This window comes from Erythrolamprus reginae, chromosome 2, assembly GCF_031021105.1.
Source record: "Erythrolamprus reginae isolate rEryReg1 chromosome 2, rEryReg1.hap1, whole genome shotgun sequence".
In the NCBI taxonomy this organism is placed as follows: Eukaryota; Metazoa; Chordata; class Lepidosauria; order Squamata; family Dipsadidae; genus Erythrolamprus; species Erythrolamprus reginae.
The window spans coordinates 261,362,516-261,387,962 of record NC_091951.1 but is presented as its reverse complement, the minus strand read 5'-3'; the positions used below and the strand labels follow the sequence as shown (position 1 = coordinate 261,387,962).

Genomic DNA, 25,447 nt, shown 5'->3' with positions numbered 1-25,447 from the left:
GGAAGTCGGCAAATAGAATGTTTCCAACCTCTGGAGCAGTGTTTCCCCACCTTGGCAACTTAAAGATACCTGGACTTCAACTCCCAGAATTCCCCAGCCAGCAAATGCTGGCTGGGGAATTTTGGGAGTTAAAGTCCAGATATCTTCAAGTTGCCAAGGATGGTAAACACTGCTAGGGAGGACCTCCAGGGGGTTGGGAAGACTGTTTTCACCCTCCCCAGGTTCCTAGAAAGGCTCTGGAACTTGGGGAGAGCAAAAATGGACCTTCCCCACCCCTTCTGGAGGCTGAAAACAGCCTGTTTCCCCACTCCCAGTGGACCCAGAAAGCCCAAAAACCAGCTGGTTGGCGCACGTATGTGTGCCAGACCTAAACTCATGTGACTGAAATGGCGCTGTGTGCTACTTGTGGCATGCATGTCATAGGTTCGTCATCATGGATATAGAGGATCTATAAGAAGCTTATCGTACAAATAGATGTATTGCTGACACTAGTTAGTCAACAGCAATAAGCAAAGAAAGAGAAAAACAGAAAAACAGAGTAGTTCACAAAAGTTAACCGTAAAAATAAATAACCAAAATGTGAAACGGCATAGGCAGTAGAACTAAACCAGTTTCAGAAGTGGTTATTCGGGACCTTCATTCTGAGCTTTACTGTGCCTGTATTGTTTGAAGATATAGCAAGTTCCATTACCACAAACAAAATCATAACCTCAGAAACTGTAAAGCTATATCAATTCCAAGATGATTGGATGTACTGCAACGTATGATTAAGGAATACTCACTCAGATTTTCTGGAGTCCGTGGAATCTGTTTCTTTGTTAAGAAAGGATTTGAGAATAAGGTACTGATCATGTCCCCTACATCCTTCCTGGTGTTCTGGGGTGAATCAGATATTACTATTTCTGCCACCTGCAAGAAAATATAATATACTTAAGAGTTGAGCTCCAGCTACACTGCTAAAACATGCTACCTGTAGGAGATGACCAGGCTGATCCCAAAGGTGGAGGTGTCAAAGGCGTCCTAAGCCATGAGTCCCTTTGCACCTGCAAGAAATCTAAGTCCAGCCCACCTTGAATGCCTCTCTTGCTTCCTGCCCATTTCCCTTAACAATCAGTTGGTCAGATTCTTGTAGAGCTTAAGCTTGCAATACATTGTTATATTCATTTTAAACTGCTTAATCTTACTATTTTCCCAGGGTATGACACTACTCTTGGAAATTAACCTAGCTTTGCCCCCTTTTTTTGGCATCTACTATGCCTATCCTGAGTTTCTCTTAATTTCAGAACCTGTTATATTTATAGAGCAACTAGATAATGCATCATTTTAAAAATGACATGAAAACAGAAGGAAAATTAAGCATTACAGTCAACGTAAATCAAACCAGTACAACTTAAAAGAGACGACAAGCAATACGCATTATGGCATTACCAGATTCTGCATGAAAAAGGATTTTTACTTGAACCCTCAAATATTTCTGGGCTGTTTCAATCCTCTGAAAGAGGATGTGAGATGCCAGGGAAAGTACAGTGATACCTTGTCTTACAAACTTAATTGGTTCTGGGACAAGGTTCTTAAGGTGAAAAGTTTGTAAGACAAAAACAATGTTTCCCATAGGAATCAATGGAAAAGCGATTAATGCGTGCAAGCCCAAAATTCACCCCTTTTGCCAGCCGAAGCTCCCGTTTTTGCGCTGCTGGGATTCCCCTGAGGCTCCCCTCCATGGGAAACCCCACCTCTGGACTTCTGTGTTTTTGCAATGCTGCAGGGGAATCCCAGCATTGCAAAAACGAGAGCTACGCTGGCAACGGAAGTCCGGAGGTGGGGTTTCCCAGCGAAGGGAGCATCAGTGAAATCGCAGCATTGCAAAAACACCGAAGTCCTCAAAACCCCACCTCCGGGCCTCTGTGTTTTTGCAATTCTGCGATTTCACTGAGGCTCCCCTCACTGGGAAACCCCACCTCCGGACCAGCGAAGCACCTGTTTTTGCACTGCTGGGATTCCCCTGCAGCATCACAAAAACACGGAAGTCCGGAGGTGGTGTTTCCCATGGAGGGGAGCCTCAGGGGAATCCCAGCAGCACAAAAATGGGTGCTTCGCTGGCAATAGAAGTCCGGAGGCGGGGCATCCCAGCAGTGGCGGTGGGTTTGTAAGGTGAAAATAGTTTGTAAGAAGAGGCAAAAAAATCTTAAACCCCGGGTTTGTATCTCGAAAAGATTGTATGACGAGGCGTTTGTAAGACGAGGTATCACTGTATTTTTCTCCAGCAGATTGTTCTGAAAGTAGTTAACCAGCACTAAATATTTTAATATTTTAATTACATAAAGATGTTATCCTTATTGCATTGACTTGTCTAATCAAAACATTGGATTTTTAATTTTTACTTATAGCCACTCAAGCTATTTCTGCTTTTTATGTAAATGAGTCTGATAAAGTATGATCTCCTTTAACATACTCCTTTACCTCTTTAGCCAGCTGTTCTTGGGCCTTCTTTAAAGGATCTCCTTTTTTAGCTGATGCTCGTCTTTTCTTCCCACTTTCTATTTGTCCAGAATTTCTTTCTTTATTCTCTAAGATTTGAAACCATGAATTATCAGTCCTCTTGGGAGTTTCTATGGAATGATATTTGAGGGATGATGTCTGAGGGAGAAAAAAAAAGTTGAGCTTGCAGGGGTACACCAATATTTTATATTTGTAACAATTTCATTTTAATTTTTATTGCATATCTAGTATTCATGGATATAAATAAAAGATTGGTTAACCATTAATATAAGACTCCATTGGGACCAATGAAAATGGTGTGTTACCTTTTCAGAATGTGTAGGAGATTTCAAGGGCCTAAAAATACAAGAAATACTTATTAATAGATGTACACTATTAAAATCACGTAGTTGTTCAGCTGCTGAAATCTGTGTGCCCCGTATCTGTCCGTTATAATTTCTCTCAATTCATCCCGGTCATCAAAAGGCAATTTTGTTATAGGGAGAGCTTGTGACAATTAGAGCAAAGCTTTTCTCTACTTGGGTATCAGCCTCCCATGCATGCAAGTTATGTGCATATATCAGGAATATAAGCATAGAAAAAAAATGTGTTAGCAATGATTCCTGCACACAATATATCAAAACTATGGTGACAATGATAACTTATCAGAGTTAACGAGAAATAAAGATTTACATCTCTTGGACCCAAGAGAAAATATGAAGGAAAAAATAAATAAAACCAATATCTAGTTTTAACACTTTGCAACATATTTTCAGAGGTACACTTCAAATTCTAGTTTTATCTTCTGATACAGATGCATCTAGCTATGTTTCCATTTAGAGCAGTGGTTCTCAACCCTTTAATACAGTTTCTCATTGTGGTGATCCCCAACCATATGTCTAGCACCAATTCTCCCAACAGAGCTTTAAGCTGATTGGCAGGAAGGTCAGAGAGACACCCCACTGTAAACGCCTGATTGATCGGATTGTAAAAATATGTTCCAAGGCTCCACAATAGAAGCTTTAGTGCCTAACACCATGGGAAATTTGTCTTTTTCCATGGTCTTAGGTGACCCCTGTGAAACAGTCGTTCGACCCCCAAAGAGGTCCCGACCCCCAGGTTGAGAACCACTGGTTCAGAGAATCACATATAATTTAAATCTGCATTCTGATTCTTTTTAAGGCATGGTCCCATGTTATTTATACAATGTTAATATATGCTACTATTCTATACAAGGACATATTAAAATCATACCTTTCTGTGACTGTTTTTGTTGAACAATCCTCATTTCCCAATGTCTTCCCAACTGTTACAAATTCTTCCGCCTGAACATTCTTTTTGCTCGAATCTAAATACATTTTTCAAAAGTAAATCAATAATTGTGTTTAGTTAATAATATCAACATTTACCTTATCACTAGTTCTAAGGAAATGTTGTATTTACCGTTAGTCTTATCGGACACAAGACCAGAGATGAGACAGTGAAATCCAATTCAATCAAATCCTTTATTTGCGTACACTAATAGACACAATCTTGCCAAACTAAAGCTATCACTTTCAAAGATACTAGATATAGAGAAGTTCTAGGTCAGGGATGGCGAACCTATGGCACAGGTGCCACAGGTGGCACGCGGAGCCATATCTGCTGGCACACGAGCTGTTGCGCTAGCTCAGCTCCAACGTGCATGTACGTGCCAGCCAGCTGATTTTTGGTTCACACAGAGGTTTTGGGGGGAGGGCGTTTTTTGCTTTCAGAAAACCTCCGAGGGGATGGGGGAGAGCGTTTTCACCCTTCCCCAGCTCCAGAGAAGCCTTTGGAGCCTGGGGAGGGCAAAACATGAGTACAGTGGTACCTCGGTACTCGAACGCTTTGGTTCTCGTACATTTCGGATACCGAACAAAATTTTCGGCAAAAATTTGCTTCGGTATCTGAACAAAAATTCGGATACCGAACAGCCACAGAAAATTTTGTTTATTATCCAAAATGAGGGGACGGGTGAGAAGGAATGGGAGTCGGAATCCGACACGCCCATCCTGGCCGCCCACTAAACAGCTTCCCAGTCGTGCTCCAAGCTGTAGGAAGGGGGCGGCTGCAATACCGGCAGTTTCGGGGGGCCTCCTTTCCTCAGTGGTTGGTCTTGTTCCCTTTAAGCAGCTACACCAACTTTCTCCTTCCCAACGGCGGCAGAGGCTTTCCTTCGAGCAGAAGCAGCGCCGGGAACGTCAGCGGCTTCCCTTTCTCATGTCACGTTCCCAGCGCTGCTGCTGCTTGAAGGAAAGCCGCCGCCCTTGCCGAGAAGGAGAAAGTTGGTGTAGCTGCCTACAACTACAAGACGAAACACTGAGGAAAGGAGCCCCCTCCCCGAAACTGCCGGTATTGCAGCTGCCCCCACCCTTCCTACAGCTTGGAGCGGAAGGCTGTAGGAAGGGTGGGGGCGGCTACAATACCGGCAGTTTCGGGGAGGGGGCTCCTTTCCTCAGTAGTTCGTCTTGTTCCCTTTAAGCAGCTACACCAACTTTCTCCTTCCCGACGATGGCGACGGCTTTCCTTCGAGCAGCAGCAGCGCCGAGAACATCAGCGGCTTCCCTTTCTCATGTGATGTTCCCGGCGCTGCTGCTGCTTGAAGGAAACCCACCGCCGCCACCACCGAGAAGGAGAAAGTTGGTGTAGCTGCTTAAAGGGAAGACGAACCACTGAGGAAAGGAGGCCCCCCAAAGCTGCTGGTATTGCAGCTGCGCCCACCCTTCCAACAGCTTGGAGCGGAAAGGTGTAGGAAGGGTGGGGGCAGCTGCAATACCGGCAGTTTCGGGGGGGCTCCTTTCCTCAGTGGTTTGTCTTCCCTTTAAGCAGCTACACCAACTTTCTCCTTCCTGACGGCAGCAGCGGCTTTCCTTTGAGCAGCAGCAGCGCCGGGAACATCAGCGGCTTCCCTTTCTCATGTCACATTCCCGGCGCTGCTGCTGCTGCTCTAAGGAAAGCCGCCGTCGCCAACGCCGGGAAGGAGAAAGTTGGTGTAACTGCTTAAAGGGAAGAAGACGAACCACTGAGGAAAGGAGCCCCCCCCCCGAAACTGCCGGTATTGCAGCTGCCCCCACCCTTACTACAGCTTGGAGTGCTTAGACCTCAGATCTTTATCCCATAGGAAATAAAGGAAATAGGGGCTGGAAACCAATTAAACCCATTTCCATTATTTCCTATGGGATAAATTAATTCGGTACTCGACCAAATCGGTTCTCGACCACACTTCTGGAACGAATTGTGGTCGAGAACCGAGGTACCACTGTATATGTGAAGTTAAGAGGAGGTGCTGCGATATATATCATTTCATACTTAAATTGAATTATATGTTTGCCACTGTTTTCCTTGTTTAAAGAAATCATTCTGGAACTTGTTATGCCCCCGAGTGGTTTGCCTTAATCCACAAACTCAGCAAATTTATTCCTTATCTTTAAGCAAAATCACAAACAATGGAAAATGAAACAGCCCCAACCCCACATCTTTAAGGGGCTTCCATTTCTTTGTTCACATTTTTCTATTTTTTGGGTTTTGCTGTTACTGTTACTAATTCATAAAATGGCAGGTACTTTTAACCCACAATTGCTAAATTTGATGGGAACCTTTGTCAGGGGTCTTTTGAAATTCCAAGTATGGAATGTCAACAGGATCGGCTCTGGGTCTCTATTGTTAATCTTAAAAAAATGAAGTAGGATTGCAAAGGGTGACCACATGATCTCAGTGCCCTTGGTAGCTGGTCATAAATGTGAACATAAATGTGTCTGAAATATAATCATGTGACCAAGGGAAGAAGGGTGTAACATTTTATGATGCCAGAAGTGCTTAATGGTTCATAAATCACCCCATCTGTGGCTATCATAACTTCAAATCATTGTTTGAAAGCCTGATTGTAAGCTGAAGGCTACCTATTCTTTAAATTAACATAGTGCTATGTCAGAAAAGCCGAATATAATATTTATTTACTAAAGATCATAGGGATAGGTTTGTAAAGAATCTTAATATTTACCTGGAATTAATGCAGGATATTGACAGAAGACACTCCTTTTATAAGCTTCCTCAGAAGCCGGTGTAAAAGAAAGAGGAGACATAGCGGGTAACAAATCAAGTGCCTTTAAAAATAATAATATATTGAAATGTTTGTAATTCAAATACACATGGTGCAAATAAAGTACAGAGCAAACGTATTCTAAGTTCAAAAGGTTGTCCTTTAAGTTTACAGGTAAAAACAATTGATAGGATTTATTTTCATTTATTTATTTTAGAAATGTATATGATTAGGGGATAATAAATTTGGCTTCTGGATGAAATTGTGCCATCTGGTGGGGTGCATCACTTCTCTTTTGCAGTGTCTGCCCTATGCAACAATATTCCCGTGAGACTGACTGTTCATAAGGACTCGAAAATCTATTTTTTTCCCGAGCACTGAGTGAGGGCATCGGGTTAGTCTATCCACAAATAAAAGTTCATGAATGTAATATGAAATGGTCAGCCTCTTGTTATTTTGATTTGGATATCTGTGTTTTGTCTTTAGTTCCTTCATTGTTATGCTTTTAACCAATTTTAAGATGTCATATACCAGATGACACAAGTTTTAACTTCTAATTATGGTCTCTTTAATACCATAATTAATTAATTAATGTATAACATAAAATAAATAATTTTAGTATTAAAGACCTCAGAAATGTGTTTACCTTAACAAACACTTCATACAGAGCACCGGGACATGCCTACTGGGACTTTTAAAGTCTTTTTGCAGATTATACACTTGCCGATCAATTTCCGGTCACAATTCAAAGTGTTGGTTATGACCTTTAAAGCCCTTTATGGCATCGGACCAGAATATCTCCAAGACCGCCTTCTGCCGCATGAATCCCAGCGACCGATTAGGTCCCACAGAGTGGGCCTTCTCCGGGTCCCTTCAACTAAACAATGTCGGTTGGCAGACCCCAGGGGAAGAGCCTTCTTGTGGCGGCCCCGACTCTTTGGAACCAGCTCCCCCCAGAGATTAGAACTGCCCCTACCCTCCTTGCCTTTCGTAAAGTCCTTAAAACCCACCTTTGTCGTCAGGCATGGGGGAACTGAGACATCTCCCCCGGACCTATTCAATTCAATTTATGTATGGTATGCTCGTATGTATGTTTGCTTAAATAATGGGGTTTTTAAATATTTTAAATTGTAAATTATTAGATTTGTTATGAACTGTTTTATTGTGTTGTGAGCCGCCCCGACTCTACGGAAAGGGGCGGCATACAAATCTAATAAATAAATAAATAAATAAATAAATAAATAAATAAATAAATAAATAAATAAATAAATAAATACATACATACATAAATAAATACATAAATAAATAAATAAATAAATAAATAAATAAATAAATATCCTCAAAATGAATATATTCCTTCTCGCTCAATACATTACCTACCTAACAAGCATATACTTACAGGGTTTGGATCCTTAATTAAACGAAAAGGTGACTGACCAAGACTATTTTTCCACTTCAACTGCCATTCCAGTTGTTTTTCAGCAATTGATTGAGTTACTGAAATTTGATCACATTTTAATTTTTGCCTATGGAAAAATTATTTAACAAGAACATTAGAACATTTTATCTGAATCAAAAATTTTACAAATGAAAGCACTTGCTCAAATACATTTGTTTCATTATAAAAGCATAATAGGTTGCATTTAGTATTAAGAAAGTGACATTATTTCTGTGATGGAATTTTCAAAAATCTGTATGTGCTCTAAATCACCTCCAGTTTCTAACCATGGTTCAGCAGTGCTTCTCAACCTCAGTAACTTTAAAATCTGAGGATTTTAACTCCTATAAGTCTGGACATCTGCCAGAACCTTACATACTGTGCCTTAAAGTTCCTGAGATTGAAAAACAGCATATCTAGAATTACAATATTTAGTTACAACAGAGAGACAAAATTTATGTACTCTGATATACCTGCAGTATTTTACATATCACACAAACAATTGCTTTTGACAAGTTTTTTTTAAAAATTATTGTAGTTACAACATTGCCACAAACTGTGTTTCCCAGGAAAAAGAAAACCACAGGATACATATTGCACCTAGTATTCCATTCATTAATAAATGCTGTAAAGATTCTACATGGCAACCAGCAAAGCTTGTCCTTAAATATATTTAATAATCCATTAAAGATCACAAGATTTTTTTCCCTGACAAAAATTTGACAATATTTCTCACAAACTGGCAATTGAAGAGTGTGTTTATTAGAGTTAACTGCACTTTAATAATGTAAATCTGCCAATAGTTCTTGGGGTTTCTTCATATGGATGTTATGAACAACTTGCCATAATATACAAGTGAGAGAATTCTAAGGTTTTGTTTATACAATCAGATTAAAATGAGTAATATATCCACATGGTCTTTTCTTTCTTCCAACACAATCTTAAACTTACAAAGAGTGTTAAAGGATAAGTTTTTCTCTAATGTTGACATCAGGCAGCTGATGCTCAATAAACTAGGATCAATAAATTATGGATAATTTACTTGGATTAGATTTAGGTATTATTTATGTTAAATTATCCAACATAGACTAAACGCATACTGCAGAAACCTAATGGTTGATCAAACTTCAGATCGTGCAGAATGTAGCTGCGAGAGCAATCATGGGCTTCCCTAAATATGCCCATGTCACACCAACACTCCGCAGTCTGCATTGGTTGCCGATCAGTTTCCGGTCACAAGTCAAAGTGTTGGTTATGACCTCTTGTGGGTGATTCGACCGTTAGGGTGTTGATTTGGGACAGAGCAAGGATGTGGTTAAGGTGCTGAGGTGTCTCCCAGGGGCCACTGCCAGCAGGGACAGGAGGCGGATTACAAACATTGTTAAGACTGTGAGTAAAGGTAATAACGTTGATGTGGTGGTGCATCTTGGCACAAATGATTTGTCCCAGAGAAATGTTAATGTAGTAAAAAGAGATTTTCAATGTCTAAGTGTGGAGCTGGGTAAAATAACTGATTCAGTGACTTTCTCAGAGGTGTTACCGGTTTGTGGCCAAGAGGATAAAACAACGTTTATCAGGGAGTTTAATGTGTGGTTAAGGCAGTGGTGTAAAGCTGAAGGTTTTGGCTATGTAAGTCATGATGTCAGTAGGTGGTCTAATAGGGAGTTGTTTAAGAGGGATGGTTTGCATCCATCATACAGAGGTACCCAGGTGCTCGGTGAGGAATTCAGAACTTTTTTGGACAGGCATTTAAACTAGGTAAAGGGGACAGAGATGTAACTGATGTGGGTGATTTCTGTCCCCGACCAATGAGGATAAAGCAGTTTTTGGAAGCTTATGAAAAGGGAGCTGCAAATAATATAGATGTACTGTAGTTGTTGATGATAAGGGGCAAACTAATAACGAAAATAATGTTCTTCGGGTAATGTGCACAAATGCTCGAAGCTTGAGCAACAAGCTCTGTGAATTAATGGCCATAATATCTAGAGATAATTTGGACCTGGTTGCCATAACTGAGACATGGTTTAAGGATTCTAATGAATGGGAAATATCCATACCAGGATATACACTGTATAGGAAGGATAGAATAGAGAGAAGGGGAGGTGGAGTAGCCATTTATATTAAAGAAAGTCTAAAAACAACACTAATTCAAAATACGTGTCAAGATCTAGAGACTCTCTGGATTTGCATGCAAAATAAAGAAGGTTCTGTCATTAGAATTGGGGTGATCTATAGGCCTCCAGGGCAATCCGAGGAATATGACAACAAGATGGTGGATGAAATTACCCAAATGGCAGTAAAGGGAGATATTGTGGTTATGGGTGATTTCAACATGCCTGATGTTGACTGGAATATCCCCAGTGCCCTTACATGCAAAAGTAAGAATATAGTAGAGGCCTTTACAGGAGCAGCTCTGGCACAGCTGGTTAAGACACCAACTAGAGGGGAGAATATTCTAGATTTAGTTTTTACGAATGGGAATTGGGTTTCAGATGTCAAGGTGGGAGAAAATTTAGGTTGCAGTGACCATCTATGTTTGTGGTTTGATGTAAAAACTCATTGTGAGCAATCCTATAATGCAACCAAAGTATTGGATTTCAGAAAAACAAATTTTAATGCAATGGGAGAATATTTAGATAATGAATTAAAGGGGAGGGATAAAATGGCAGGAGCGAGCATCCAGTGGACTGTATTAAAAAAGGCCATCTTAAAAGCCACTGGACTGTATGTAAGACAAATAACTAAAGGTAAAAGGAAGAAGAAACCGCTATGGTTTAGCAATGATGTAAGGGCTATAGTCAATGAAAAAAAGGCTGCCTATAGGAGGTATAAAGAGTCTGGAAGTATAGCTGATAGGGAGGTATATAAAATGAGACAGAAGGAGGCGAAACAGATAATATATGCTGCTAAAGCCTCAAAAGAGGAAGAAATTGCCAAATCTGTAAAGAAGGGGGATAAAACCTTCTTCAGATATATTAATGATAAGAAGAAGAAAAACTGCGGCATCACGAAGCTTAGTACCGGGAATAATACATGCATTAATGGGAATAAGGAGATCGCTGACCATTTCAATAGCTACTTCTGTTCAGTTTTCTCAAAAGACACCTTACAAAATAATACTATAGAGGGATATAGCATTGCTTCCAGCTGTACGGATTCAGCTCCAGTGATCTTAGAAGCCGATGTCTTAGAAGAACTTGAACGATTAAAGATAAATAAGGCAATGGGTCCAGATGGCATCCACCCCAGAGTTCTTAAAGAACTCAGATCTGTCATTGCTACCCCCCTGACTGATTTGTTTAACCAATCCTTGTTAACAGGAGAAGTTCCTGAGGATTGGAGAATGGCCAGTGTTGTGCCTATTCACAAGAAGGGCAGTAGAGAAGAAGCTGGTAACTACAGGCCAGTTAGCTTGACATCAGTTGTAGTTAAAATGATGGAGACTCTACTCAAAAAGAGGATAAATCAGCACCTAAAAAACAATAACTTATTAGACCCAAATCAGCATGGCTTTACTGAAGGCAAATCATGTCAGACTAATCTCATTGATTTCTTTGACTATGTCACAAAGGTGTTGGATGAAGGTGGTGCCGTGGATATTGCCTACCTGGACTTCAGCAAAGCCTTTGATACGGTTCCACATAAAGAGCTGATAGATAAATTAGTGAAGATTGGACTTAATCCCTGGATAGTTCAATGGATTTGCAGCTGGCTGAAGCGTAGACATCAGAGAGTTATTGTTAATGGCGAGTATTCTGAGCAGAGTCAGGTTACAAGCGGTGTGCCACAAGGATCTGTTCTGGGTCCTATTCTTTTTAATATATTTGTGAGTGACATAGGGGAAGGTTTGGTAGGGAAGGTTTGCCTATTTGCCGATGACTCTAAAGTGTGCAATAGGGTTGATATTCCTGGAGGCGTCTGTAATATAGTAAATGATTTAGCTTTACTAGATAAATGGTCTAAGCAATGGAAACTGCAGTTTAATGTTTCCAAATGTAAAATAATGCACTTGGGGAAAAGGAATCCTCAATCTGAGTATTGTATTGGCAGTTCAGTGTTGGCAAATACTTCAAAAGAAAAGGATTTAGGGGTAGTGATTTCTGACAGTCTCAAAATGGGTGAACAGTGCAGTCAGGCGGTAGGGAAAGCAAGTAGGATGCTTGGCTGCATAGCTGGAGGTATAACAAGCAGGAAGAGGGAGATTATGATCCCACTATATAGAATGATGGTGAGACCACATTTGGAATACTGTGTTCAGTTCTGGAGACCTCACCTACAAAAAGATATTGACAAAATTGAACGGGTCCAAAGACGGGCTACAAGAATGGTGGAAGGTCTTAAGCATAAAACGTATCAGGAAAGACTTAATGAACTCAATCTGTATAGTCTGGAGGACAGAAGGAAAAGGGGGGACATGATCGAAACATTTAAATATATTAAAGGGTTAAATAAGGTCCAGGAGGGAAGTGTTTTTAATAGGAAAGTGAACACAAGAACAAGGGGACACAATCTGAAGTTAGTTGGGGGAAAGATCAAAAGCAACATGAGAAAATATTATTTTACTGAAAGAGTAGTAGATCCTTGGAACAAACTTCCAGCAGATGTGGTAGATAAATCCACAGTAACTGAATTTAAACATGCCTGGGATAAACATATATCCATCCTAAGATAAAATACAGAAAATAGTATAAGGGCAGACTAGATGGACCATGAGGTCTTTTTCTGCCGTCAGACTTCTATGTTTCTATGTTTCTATAAAGCCCTTCATGGCACCGGACCAGATTATCTCAGGGACCGCCTTCTGCTGCACGAATCCAAGCGACCAGTTAGGTCCCACAGAGTGGGCCTTCTCCGGGTCCCGTCAACTAAACAATGTCAGTTGGTGGGGCCCAGGGGAAGAGCATTCTCTGTGGCAGCCCCGACCCTCTGGAACCAACTCTCCCCAGAGATCAGAATTGCCCCCACCCTCCTTGCCTTTCGTAAGCTCCTCAAAACCCACCTCTGTCGTCAGGCATGGGGGAACTAATATAATTTTTCCCCTAGGCTTCTACAATTTATGCATGGTATGTTTGTATGTATGATTGGTTTTTATAACAAGGGTTTTTAGATATTATAGTATTGGATTTTTACATTCTGTTTTTGTCACTGTTGTTAGCCGCCCCGAGTCCACGGAGAGGGGCGGCATACAAATCAAATCAAATCAATAAATAAATAAATAATAAACAAACAAACCAAATTGTCACATCTTAACTAGATATGTAATTTTATATTATTCCATAATATCTTTATTAAAAGGTTTGTTTGGAAGGCTTCTGAATTGACAGAACGGGGACCTCTGAACTTACCTCAGTGACTTTAGCCCCAACACACCCTCATTCTGGCATTTGGTGATTGCTTCAAGATCCTGAAGGTCTACTCTGAATCCTTTCTTGTCAACATTCCGACGCTCATGCGACAATAACTCCATGGCTTTGGTTAGTAATTGGATAATGGTTAACATGTTCAGTTTTCCTTCTTCATATACATTCCCTACAGGAAACTTTAGGGGGGGGGGAAGGGGGGGTTAGTTGGTTATCATATACTGAGCACAATAGAGTTGTGTAATATCTTGCCCAGAGCATAAAGTTGGATACACTAATTGGCATTGTTCTCACAAATGCCCCATGATTTTTTTTGTTACTTTTGTTACTTGTATTTGCACTTCTGCTGGAACTTGAGCAAAATTCCAGAATGACAAAAAAAGTACTGGTTAGGCAAATAAATGCTTTATTTGGTATTTTGCCTATTAGCTTAAGTTTTGCTTTGTCTACTTCTCAAAAATCATTGCTTTTGTAATGCCTGTTTGAATAGTTTTAGCTTTAAGGTAAAAGTAAGCAAATCTGGTGATTGTTGTCATTCTTATATGTTAATTCCTATATTTGCACCGAAACTATAAGATGAGCCGGGGTGGCGCAGCAGGTAGAGTGCTGTACTGCAGGCCACTGAGGCTGATTGTAGATCTGAAGGTCAGTGTTTCAAATCTCATCACCAGCTCAAGGTTGACTCAGCCTTCCATCCTTCCGAGGTGGGTAAAATGAGGACCCGGATTGTGGGGGCAATATGCTGGCTCTGTTAAAAGGTGCTATTGTTAACATGTTGTAAGCTGCCCTGAGTCTAAGGAGAAGGGCGGCATAAAAATTGAATAAATAAATAAATAAATAAATTACAGTGAGCCAGGAAATCTTACCTTTTAAAAAGTATCTTCTGAAAAGGTCTGTTACAAGCCAAATAAAATGCACTTGGTACATTTTCTCATTAAAAGATTTTTTAAAACCAAATTTAACCATACTGTTTTTATGCTATTTGTCTATGTTATTTGTTATAAGAAATTGGTCTCTGGATTTAAACTTTTGTCCTTGAAAATTCCCTTTTGTGTCCAAAAAGAGCCAGGGTGGCACAGCAGGTAGAGTGCTGTATTGCAGGCCACTGAAGCTGACTGTAGATCTGTAGGTTAGCAGTTCAAACCTCATCAATGGCTCAAGATTGACTCAGCCTTCCATCCTTTCGAGGTGGGTAAAATGAGGACCTGGATTGTGGGAGCAATATGCTGGCTCTGTTAAAAAGTGCTAACACTAATATGTTGTAAGCCGCCCTGAGTCTAAGGAGAAGGGCGGCATAAAAATAAAATAAATAAAATAAATAGTTTCAAAGAACATATATGTTGTTTATACAAACAGATGAAATATTCCTAAATCTTTTAATTTTATAGGAGTCAAAATGAACTTATTTTGGATTAGTTGCAATAGCCTACAATATACTATCTGGGAAGTATTCAAGGTTTTTTTAATTATTATTATAATCCAACAATGTCTCAATCTCCCTAATTTTTAACCAATCATAAATCATCGCCCATCAATTGCGACGAATTAATCAAGGTGCAGCAAGAAGCAGAACAATATTCCAGAAATATTGACTATCTGAACAGAAGTACAGATACCAAGAAACTTACTTTATACATTTCTTTTTCTATTTTTTGAAGCAGAGGCTGTGGAATGCTAACAGAAACACTTGTGCCATCTAATGTATACTGATGACCTTTTAGTACTGAATCCACTATTTCTTTTTCTTTTTGCAAAAATGTCAACGTTTCCATTATTGTTGCCCATAAATAGCGAACCTTTGGAGGGGAAGAAAAGATTTTTCAGCAAACAGGAGGGGAAAAAAGGTGCAATTAAATAAGTGTTAGATGGAGATTATTGCAAATATGTTGATACTCACCTTTTCCATTTTTTCTGTGACATTTTTCTGGCCACCTTTTTTCTCCATTCTACCCAAACAGTGAGAAACAAAAAAAAAGTTATTAAAGATATCAATGTTTATATTGTAACTGTTCTTATTTTTCTGATAATTAATAGAACAGCAATACCAAGTATTTAAATAGAGAATCACATTGAAAACTTCTGTTAGCCATACTGTTATATTTATCTTATAGGAATTGCATTCCAAATATTTTACTAAGTACTGTTGGCACAATGGTTAAGTGCAGTTATTGTAGGCATTCTCTGCCCACAGTCTGGAGTTTGTTCTTAACAGGGCTCAAGATTGACTCATTCTTTCAAGGTCAATAAAACGAGGATGCAGATAGTTGGATACAATATGCATATAATGCTGACATTGTAACCCACCCAGAAAGTGATGTAAAGCACTAATATATAAAACAATATATAAGTCTAAATATTATTTCTGTTTAAGAAAACAGGAAAATGACACAATTGTAAATAAGCTATAAGAAGCATTTCTAATAAAATATTACTTACTTTTGCAATTGTTTGTCCAGTTCCGCAGTTTCATATCTTAAATCTCTTATTTTCTTAGTAAAATGCCTGTGAAGAGAAAAAGGAAGCCACAATTAAATTGTGTGGACGGGGCAAAAATGCCTAAATGCCTAAGGAGCTGCAGGAATCCAGGGAGGTCATGCCAGGGCAATTTCCATGCAGGAAAAGCTCCGCGGCCTTTCCCGCAGCAACGCTGATCTGGCAACGGGGGCAGGAAGAATGGGAAGGGGATGCTGAGCGGATCCAGGCTGCCCCCGACTTCTTAAACCGCCCATTTCATTTTAAGGAGGTAGAGGCAGCCCCGCTCCACTCAGCATTCCACTACAAAGTTTCAGATCCCCTTCCTGTTCTTCCTGTCCCCGTTGCCAGATAGGTGTTGCCCCAGGAAAGGCTGTGGAACTTTTCCTTCGTGGAAATTGCCCTGGCATGACCTCCCTGGACTCCTGCGGCTCCTTAGGAGGGCGCGGCTGTTGCTGCTAGCTGGGGTGGTAAGATTTGGCTTCTGCACATGCGCAGAAGCCGAACTTCGTGTGCACGGTGCATGCGCGACTAGCCATAGTGGACCTGCACACGCAGGTCCATTTCCGCCAATGGAACAGCATTCCATGCCGTTCCACTTCCTGCCCATCCCTGGGCTTAGGACCAGACTATTTACGGGATGATCTTCTGCTGCATACCTCTCAGCAAATGATCATAGCCCACAGGGTTGGCCTTCTCCAGGTCCCATGAACTAAGCATTGTTGGTCGGCAGGTCCACAGGGGAGGGCCTTCTTTGTGGCAGCCCCAGCTCTTTGGATTCAACTGTCCCCCGTGGTCCGTACTGCCCCCACCTTACTGGCTTTCCAAAAGGCCTTGAAAACCTGGCTCTGGGGGCCGTGAGAACTGATATCTTTTAATTCTGACCTAGATATGATTTGATTGGTGATGTTTGACGGCATGATAGTTGGGATAATATTTAAGGGATTTATGTTTTATTGTTATATTTAATCATTTTATATTATTTTTATTCTTGCTGTAAGCCGCCCTGAGTGTCTCCAAAATAGGCGGCATACAAATCTAATAAATAAATAGATCTTTTTTCAATATCAGCAAGTAAAAGAACGATCTATACTTACCTACCAAAGTATCCAGCTTTATAACATTCAACATCTTTCCTACAACTTTATAATCTACAGATCACATTTGTAGCTACTTTACTTACAGTGCTACAGTGTTAAGGTATGTGCAGAGCAACCAGGTCATACACGTTCAAATCAGTCAATCTCTGGAAGTATAATAATCTTCTTACAAGTTTATCTTTGTCGTATACATTCAACAAAGATATTACAGCTTACAAACGCATCAGAATATCAAAGAGAATAACAGAGCATAATACAGAAATCACTATCAAGGAAAAGAGTCAATCAGAATGAAACAATAGAGAGAATAAGCCATAATCTCTAGCTCCCTCTTATGGCAACCTGCAATACTACGGCCAAGCAGAACATAGCATACATTTTAAAGCTATATTACATCAATCCATACAACCATACAGTGTTGGCTTGTTTATATATTACCAATCCAACCATTTGGACAAAGTATTACAGATCACATTTCTAACTACTTTACTTACAGTGCTTTCTTCTGAATTTCTTGAATAATCAACTCTTCCTTCTGTAGACACTGACAAAATCTGTTTTGTGCCACTTGATATTTTGCAACAGCCATATGCAAGTCTGGGGATTTTGAGTACACCGCTTCTGAGTAGGGTATGCCAGCACCTACACAAAATGATTCCAAAATCTACATTGGGAAATATGAACTCAACCACCACCAAAAGACAGCAGTACTGCTAAATAAATAATTCCCCCAACTCTGTCAAACTATTTATTAAGTCTGCACTACTATTAAATCTTCTTATCGTTCCCATCATCTCCCACAAATGATTGTACGACTGTAACTTTGTTGCTTGTATCCTTACAATTTATATTGACTGGTTCTTAATGATTTGATTGCTTATTGGTTCCCAGACTTTCATTAAGTATTATACCTTATGGTTTTTGATGAACAAATCTTTTATTTTATGCACACTGAGAGCATATGCACCAAAGACAAATTCCTTGTCCAATCACACTTGGCCAATAAAATTCTATTCTATTCTATTCTATTCTATCCAAGCCTCTCAATCAAGTAAGAGGTTGAAAGGTAGGGTGGAAGAATGACTATGGTGAAAGCATGATATCAGGACAACCATATCTATCTACGTGGTGTGATAATTTAAGAATGTATCCAGGACTACTTCAATGAATAATTTTCATTTCCAATTTTTAAAATCCTTTTATATTTTGTCCCACTTCTGAACATTTCCTGCAAGGAATCCATGAGAATAATCTGTTGTCCAGGATAATTCCTTAGATAATACAAAGCTAAAGCTGACAAATTACTAGGAACTCAGAAAAATCAAGTGTCAGAGGAGACACCTGAAGCATCATTGAAGGAAGGACTCATCACTACCCTGAACGAATATAGGCAAAAGCTGACATCTGGAACTACAGTGGTACCTCTACTTAAGAACTTTTCTAGATAAGAACCAGGTGTTCAATAATAATAATTAATAATTAATAATAATAATAATTTATTAGATTGTATGCCATCCCTCTCCAAGGACTCTATTTAAGAACCATTTTCTACTTTAGAACCCGAGCCCGGAAAAATTTCCCAGGAAATTTGAGAGCGGCAGGAAGACCCGGCCAGTTTCCTGCCATTCTTCCTTTAATCCCGGCCATCTGGGCTGCCAGGAGTCTTTTGGTGGCGCTTAAGGAGGCTTTGGCAGTCCAGAGCAAACAAAGCATTTTCCTTTCTCTAGACGCTTGGACAGGGAATAAACCTCTGCCAGCTCCCAGGGAAAAGAAATGTTCCCTTCGCTCTGGGCAGCTGAGGAGTCACCACAGTGAAGGAAAGGTGCTGGCTACAAAGCGAGTGAGCAAAAGGAGAGGAGAGCCCTTCAACATGGGAAGGAAGAGGCAGCAGGTAGCAGCAGCAGCAGCCAGTATATGGGAGGCAGTGTATGGGAGGCAGGTGTATTGGAGGTGCGTGCTCCTCCTCGCTGCCTCAGAGTCCCTCTTTTTTTTTTAAGCCTTAAAGTTTTGGGGGTTTTTTATTCCTCTTACCTCAACTTCTTCCTTCGGCAGCGACTCTCCTCCTCCTCTTCTTCTTCTTCCTCCTCCTCCTCCCACCCAAATTCCAAGCTTTTATTTCTTTCCTAATGGGTTTGCACACATTATTTACTTTTACATTGATTCCTATGGGAAAATTGCTTCTATGAACCTGGTCACGGAACAAATTAAGTTCTTAAGTAGAGGTACCACTATATCTTGTAGTAAACATAGAAAAACACCAATATATTTTCACTCTTATTTCATTTTATTTATCAAATTTGGAAACCACACATCTCCTCACAAAGGCTCTGGATGGTAAAAGTGAAATTTTAAAACCCAAAACAATGTCTAAAATTTAGATAAGAGACAAATATAATTAAAATTCAACATTAAAAGTTAATTATAAGGCAGGGTGAGGGCCTCCGGGGTGCTAACTAGACTCCTTATCTTGTGTTCCTCTGTACAAGGGGGCAAAACTAGGTCCTTAGACATTTCAGAAAGGCCAGAAGAATGGAGTGCCAGCCTTGCCTCTGGGGAGAAAATTTCCCTGCCAGTTGAAATTCTTCAACTGATGGGGTTCAAAACATACTTTCCCTACTTGAATGGATGAGACAGATTGATGTAATGGGTGAAGATAGTTCTATAAGTAAGCTGGACCTATGTAACATAAGAGTTTTAAAGGTCATAACCAAAACTTTAAATTTGACTTATAAGGTGGTAATTTATTAGTATTTTAATTAATAAATTTAATTATAATTTTATTGTTATTTTTTTTAAATAAAGTGATCAGCTTGTTCTCTGTTTTTATTGTTTATTATTACACTGTGAACCATCCGGAGCAAATTTGAAATTGAGTTTAGTATTTAAGTAAATGAAAAATGAAAATGCTGAGAAGAAACTTTTTCATCACTGCTGATGATCCCCAACATCCAGACAAGATCTCAGAACCACTGAACTATATCTTTCAAAGATCCTGGAGCACCAGGAAACAGCCAGAGGACTTTAAAAGAGCTGATGTAGTTCCCATCTTCAAGAAAGGAAAAAAACCAGATCCAGTAAACTAGAGACCTATCAACCTGACCTCAATGCCATGGAAGATTTTGGAAAAGATAATCAAACAATGAATCAACAAACACCTAGAAACAAACAAAGTAATAACCAAAAGCCAGATGGGTTTGTCAAAAACAGATCATGCTAGACTAATCTTATAGCATTCTTTGACAAAGTGACAAAATTAGTGGACTAGGGGAATGCTGTTAATGTGGTTTACTTGAACTTCAGTAAGGCTTTTGACAAAGTAGACCATAACCTACTACTAAATAAAATAGAAAAATGTGGGATGGACAGCAACACAACCAGATGGATTCAAAACTAGCTAACCAACCACACTCAACATGTAGTGCTCAATGGAACCACATCTAAACGGAGGGATCTATGCAATGGAGTACCTCAAGGCTCTGTTTTAGGCCCAGTACTCTTCAACATCTTCATCAATGACTTGGACAAGGGGATAGATGGGAAACTAATCAAATTTGCAGATGACACCAAACTGGCAGGAATAGCCAACACTCCATAAGATAGGTGAAAAATACAACAGGATCTTGACAAACTTGAACAACAGGCGCTATCTAACAAAATGAAATTCAATGGTGAAAAAAGTAAGGTTCTACATTTAGGCAAGAAAAACAAAATGCACAGGTACAGTATATGTGGTACATTGCTCAACAGTAGTAATTGTGAAAGGGATCTTGGAGTCCTAGTGGACAACCATTTAAATATGAGCCAGCAGTGTGTAGCAGCTGCCAAAAAAGCCAACACAGTTCTAGGCTGCATTAACAGAGGGATAGAATCAAGATCACGTGAAGTGTTAATACCACTTTATAAGGCCTTGGTAAGGCCACACTTGGAATAATGCATTCATTTTTGGTCGCCACGATGTTGAGATTCTAGAAAGAGTGCAGAGAAGAGAAACAAAAATGATTAGGAGACTGAAGGCTAAAACATATGAAGAACGGTTGCAGGAACTGGGCATGGCTAGTTTAATGAAAAGAAGGACCAGGGGAGACATGATAGCAATGTTCCAATATCTCAGGGGTTGCCACAAAGAAGGAGTCAACCTATTGTCCAAAGCACCTGAGGGTAGAACAAGAAGTAATGGATGGAAACTAAACAAGCCGAGAAGTAACTTAGAACTAAGGAGAAATTTCCTGACAGTTAGAACAATTAATCATTGGAACAGCTTGCCTCCAGAAGTTGTGAATGCTCCAATACTGGAAGTTTTAAAGAAGATGTTAGATAACATCTGTCTGAAGTAGTATAGGGTTTCCTGCCTAAGCAGGAGGTTGGACTAGATGATCTCCAAGGACCCTTCCAACTCGTTGTTGTTGTTATCTTGTACTTACAACAGAATGCTGGATGATTGCCACCAAACACTTTGCTTGCAACGATCTTTCAGTTTATTTAAAATCCTCTGAAGTAGGTGGCTTTATGTGAGAAAGTTCCTCACTAGCATGAACTTCCCATAAAAAAGGTAAATTCCAAAATTTTGTTTCCCCACAAAACAATATAGTAAATCATGATTGCTTACTCAGAGAGTCTACTTTAATATGATGGATTATAACATATCTTGCAAAGTGGAACATTAGATGAATGAATTTGAATCCACCAGGAGAAAGAAATAACGATGCAACAACCGAAGGGAAATTGTTTCCACATTCATCCTAGGGATTTAAAAATGCACAGGTGAACTGTAATTGATAGGATCTACTACCATTAAGTTCAAAAAAATTAGAATTCTCTTTAAGCAAGAGATCCAGCACAGTGAGATGTTGCAAACAATTATGATTATTACCTTGTTAGACATGAGAGGCTTGCATACCTTAAAGCAACTAAATAAGCATCCTTGGGCCAAAAGGGATGTTTCACAAATATGTTTCATAAATTCTTTTCCTATTATCTTAACTGCCTGACATGCTAAAATAATAGATTTAGTTTTGCTCAAATCCAATTACTGTATCTTTTGGACTATGAAATGGACCTACATTTACAGGAGGAAAACAAGAAAAAAATAGTTTTTGGCCCCTGCACGTCATGTTTTTGCCGTCTCCAGCTGCCAGAAACACCCTGCAGTGCTCAGCACATCCGGTTTTCGGCAAAAATGGGCCTATTTTGGGACTTCACCCCCATGTTCGGTCTATAAGACGCACCTAAATTTTCTCCCACTTTTTTGGGGGGGGGAGAGAGAAGGTGTATCTTATACTCTGGTAGTTTGAATTCATTGGTTACTATTATTATCTAACAAGATCTGAATATAATATTGCATTTAACAGAACAAAAATGAGTCTCAAGATAACTATAAAAAGATATTAAGGATTGATCCTGGATAATAGGATCAACTATCTTCAGATCTGAGGAGATAAGATCTTTAAAAAGAATCAAACGAAGAGGAGACCCTTCCCTACTTCATACTCTGTTCTATGTTCTTGCAAGACATTTCTCTCCTTTGAATGTTATTTCAATTTCTGTTTGAGTTAATTTTTTCAGGTTATTATTTGCATAATGCTATACTTGAAAAAGTTTTGGAAAGAAGAAGAAACTACTACAGTGATCCCTCGAGTATCGCGAGGGTTACATTCCAAGACCCCTCGCGATACTCGATTTTTCGCGATATAGTGGTGCGGAAGTAAAAACACCATCTGCGCATGCGCGCCCTTTTTTCCATGGCCGCGCATGCGCAGATGGTGGAGTTTGCGTGGGCGGCGGGGAAGACCCAGGGAAGGTTTCTTCGGCCGCCCAGCAGCTGATCTGCTCAGCAGCGCCGCAGCAGCGAGGAGCCGAAGATCGGGGTTTCCCCTTTGCGTGGGCGGCGGGGAAGACCCAGGGAAGGTTTCTTCGGCTGCTCAGCAGCTGAGGAGCCGAAGATCGGGGTTTCCCCGCCGCCCACGCAAAGGGGAAACCCCGATCTTCGGCTCCTCGCTGCTGCGGCGCTGCCGAGCAGATCAGCTGCTGGGCGGCCGAAGAAACCTTCCCTGGGTCTTCCCCGCCGCCCACGCAAAGGGGAAACCCCGATCTTCGGCTCCTCGCTGCTGCCCGCCGCTCGCCCGCCCGCCGCCCACCGCTCAAGAGCAAGAGGGGGAGAGATAGAGAAAGAGAGAGAAGAAAAGAAAGATATGAGAGAGGGAGGAAGAGGGTGTGAGAGAGGAAGAAGCAAGATAGAGAAAGAGAGAAAGAAAGATGAGAAAGGAAGAGAGTGACATCATCGGGTGGGAAAAATCGCGATATAGCGTTTCGCGAAGATCGAGATCGCGAAAATCGAGGGATCACTGTAATCTCTAGCTATCGCTTTCAGAATCCTTGATGTCGTTTGTTCTGAGACTAATAAGAACTTTAATCTAAAATGTCTAGAAGACATCATGTTGCCTAAGAAACAACAGTAATAGCAGCAAGAAATCTCTCATCAAGCAACATCAATGACAAATTTTACAGATAGTCTTTCAAAGACTACCTCATACAAAAATATATATTAAAACATGTAAGGCAAGTATATGGACACCGTTTCATTCTTACCAATACTTACCGATATCCTTTTTAGCCATTCATAGCACTGCTTCCTGAATTCAGAGTCTGCCTTTTTGTCTATGGGAGGATAGCAAAATCTTTCCATTCCAAAGGAAAAGAAAGAGAACTATTTCAACAAACGTGCAAGGAACCAAACATAGTTTTAAGATAGCTGAGCAATACAAAATATTCCTGACAAAGTTTAACTATATTTTTATTTGCGTTATTGCATATTGACTTAGTTTTTATTGTAAAAGTTTATCAAGAAGAAAAATACTTAATACATCATTGTGCTGTAGTTCCAAAATAGTTCTAACAAGGCTGGATCATTGATACAGAATACTTCTTGAATAAAGGCTTCCAGTAATATTTCCAGCATTAGAGTGGAGCTCCTCCTTCTGATCATAGTTCTTTGCTTTCTTTGAGCAGCAAAAGGATCTTCAACATTACAACATACTTTTGCACTTTCAGTTCCACTTCAATACAAGTTATAGATTAGGGTGGCACTGTAAATATTAATCTTTTGGGGGAAGGAGGAGGCATCATGGTATGAGAATGACATATAAATATAAGATAATATTATAACCTCCTCCAATGAGGAGAGTAGTACAACAATATTGCTTAAGTCCCAATAATCATAATTTTATATTTTTTTGGACTTGGTAAGTAACTTTTAAGAAAGACTAAGTAATAAAGCATATTTTATTAAATGTTACATGTTACATATAAATCCAAATAATAAATAAATAAATACACTCACCTAAAAACCTCATTACAATGTGACTGGTCCAGCTTTGAAAACAAGAACCATGCAACAACATGAAATGCATCTTTGTTTGGTTTATCAAACATGCTCCTTAAAAAAATAATTAAAAGATAATTACTCTGTATGCAAGTGTAGGATAATTAATTGGACCAACTTCTTTTTTCCCTAGTGATATTCCTGCTATAATATTATCACACATAAAAAATTCAGTATGCTGCATTTACAACTCTACACACACAGTCTTAACAAAGATTGGTTTCTTTGGAAGAGCATGACTGCATCTTACTATGCATCACAGATTAATATAAAAGGGTACCAGCTTAAAGGCTCTGCCAAATGGCACTTGATCCTGAATTAGGTTTCTATAAACACTCTAGAGCCTTAAACTTACAGAGTCTAAAAACTGCTCATATTTTCCAGATTTGACTAAAATTGCAGTTCATTCATGCACAGTGACATCTAAGTTCTTTTATAATTACATCACAATGTAATTCAATGGACGGACAGATGGAATTGTCCTTGGGAGGCAAAACCCACAGCCACTCCATCTTATCAGGGTTGAGTTTGAGTCTGTTGACACCCATCCAGACCCCAACAGCCTCCAGGCACCGGCACATCACATCCACTGCTTCGTTGACTGGACATGGGATGGAGATGTATAACTGGGTATCATCCGCATAATGGTGATACCTCACCCCATGCCTTTGGATGATCTCGCCCAGCGGTTTCATGTAGATATTAAATAACAGGGGGGAGAGGACCGACCCCTGAGGCACCCCACAAGGGAGAGACCTAGAGGTAGAACCTCTGACCCCCCACTAACATCAACTGCGACCAACCGGAGAGGTAGGAGGAGACCCACTGTAGAACAGTGCCTCCCACTCCCAACCCCTCCAGTCGGCGCAGAAGGATACCATGGTCGATGGTATCGAAAGCCACTGAGAGGTCGAGAAGCACCAGGACAGAGGATAAACTCCTGTCCCGGGCCCGCCAGAGATCATCCATCAACGCGACCAAAGCAGTTTCCGTGCTGTAGCCGGGCCTGAATCCTGATATACCTCTAGCTATGCAGCCAAGCATTCTACTTGCTTTTTGACCACACTGTTCACCCATTTTGAGACTGTCAGAAATCACTACCCCTAAATCCTTCTCTTCTGAAGTTTTTGCTAACACAGAATTTATTTATTTATTTTATTT

At 40.1% G+C, this 25,447-nt stretch overlaps 1 protein-coding gene and 1 non-coding gene across 3 annotated transcripts in view; both read right to left on the bottom strand.

The window, feature by feature from the left end:
* The window catches only part of HAUS6 (HAUS augmin like complex subunit 6), a 31,904-nt gene that overhangs the window by 5,052 nt on the left and 1,405 nt on the right, over positions 1-25,447 (bottom strand). For both annotated transcript variants that reach the window (XM_070742528.1, XM_070742527.1), the window contains 14 exons: positions 24,245-24,340; positions 23,504-23,582; positions 21,515-21,647; positions 17,403-17,550; positions 15,773-15,838; positions 15,234-15,282; positions 14,965-15,132; positions 13,322-13,515; positions 7,938-8,064; positions 6,500-6,602; positions 3,733-3,826; positions 2,805-2,835; positions 2,461-2,637; positions 783-909 (listed from right to left, as the gene is read on the bottom strand). In XM_070742528.1, coding sequence (XP_070598629.1) covers positions 783-909; positions 2,461-2,637; positions 2,805-2,835; positions 3,733-3,826; positions 6,500-6,602; positions 7,938-8,064; positions 13,322-13,515; positions 14,965-15,132; positions 15,234-15,282; positions 15,773-15,838; positions 17,403-17,550; positions 21,515-21,647; positions 23,504-23,582; positions 24,245-24,340 — 1,592 coding nt within the window. The remainder of the gene's footprint in view (positions 1-782; positions 910-2,460; positions 2,638-2,804; positions 2,836-3,732; positions 3,827-6,499; positions 6,603-7,937; positions 8,065-13,321; positions 13,516-14,964; positions 15,133-15,233; positions 15,283-15,772; positions 15,839-17,402; positions 17,551-21,514; positions 21,648-23,503; positions 23,583-24,244; positions 24,341-25,447) is intronic.
* On the bottom strand, positions 2,905-3,035 carry LOC139163336 (small Cajal body-specific RNA 8). The gene has a single exon (XR_011558486.1). It is a non-coding gene; the product is annotated as a small Cajal body-specific RNA 8 (non-coding RNA).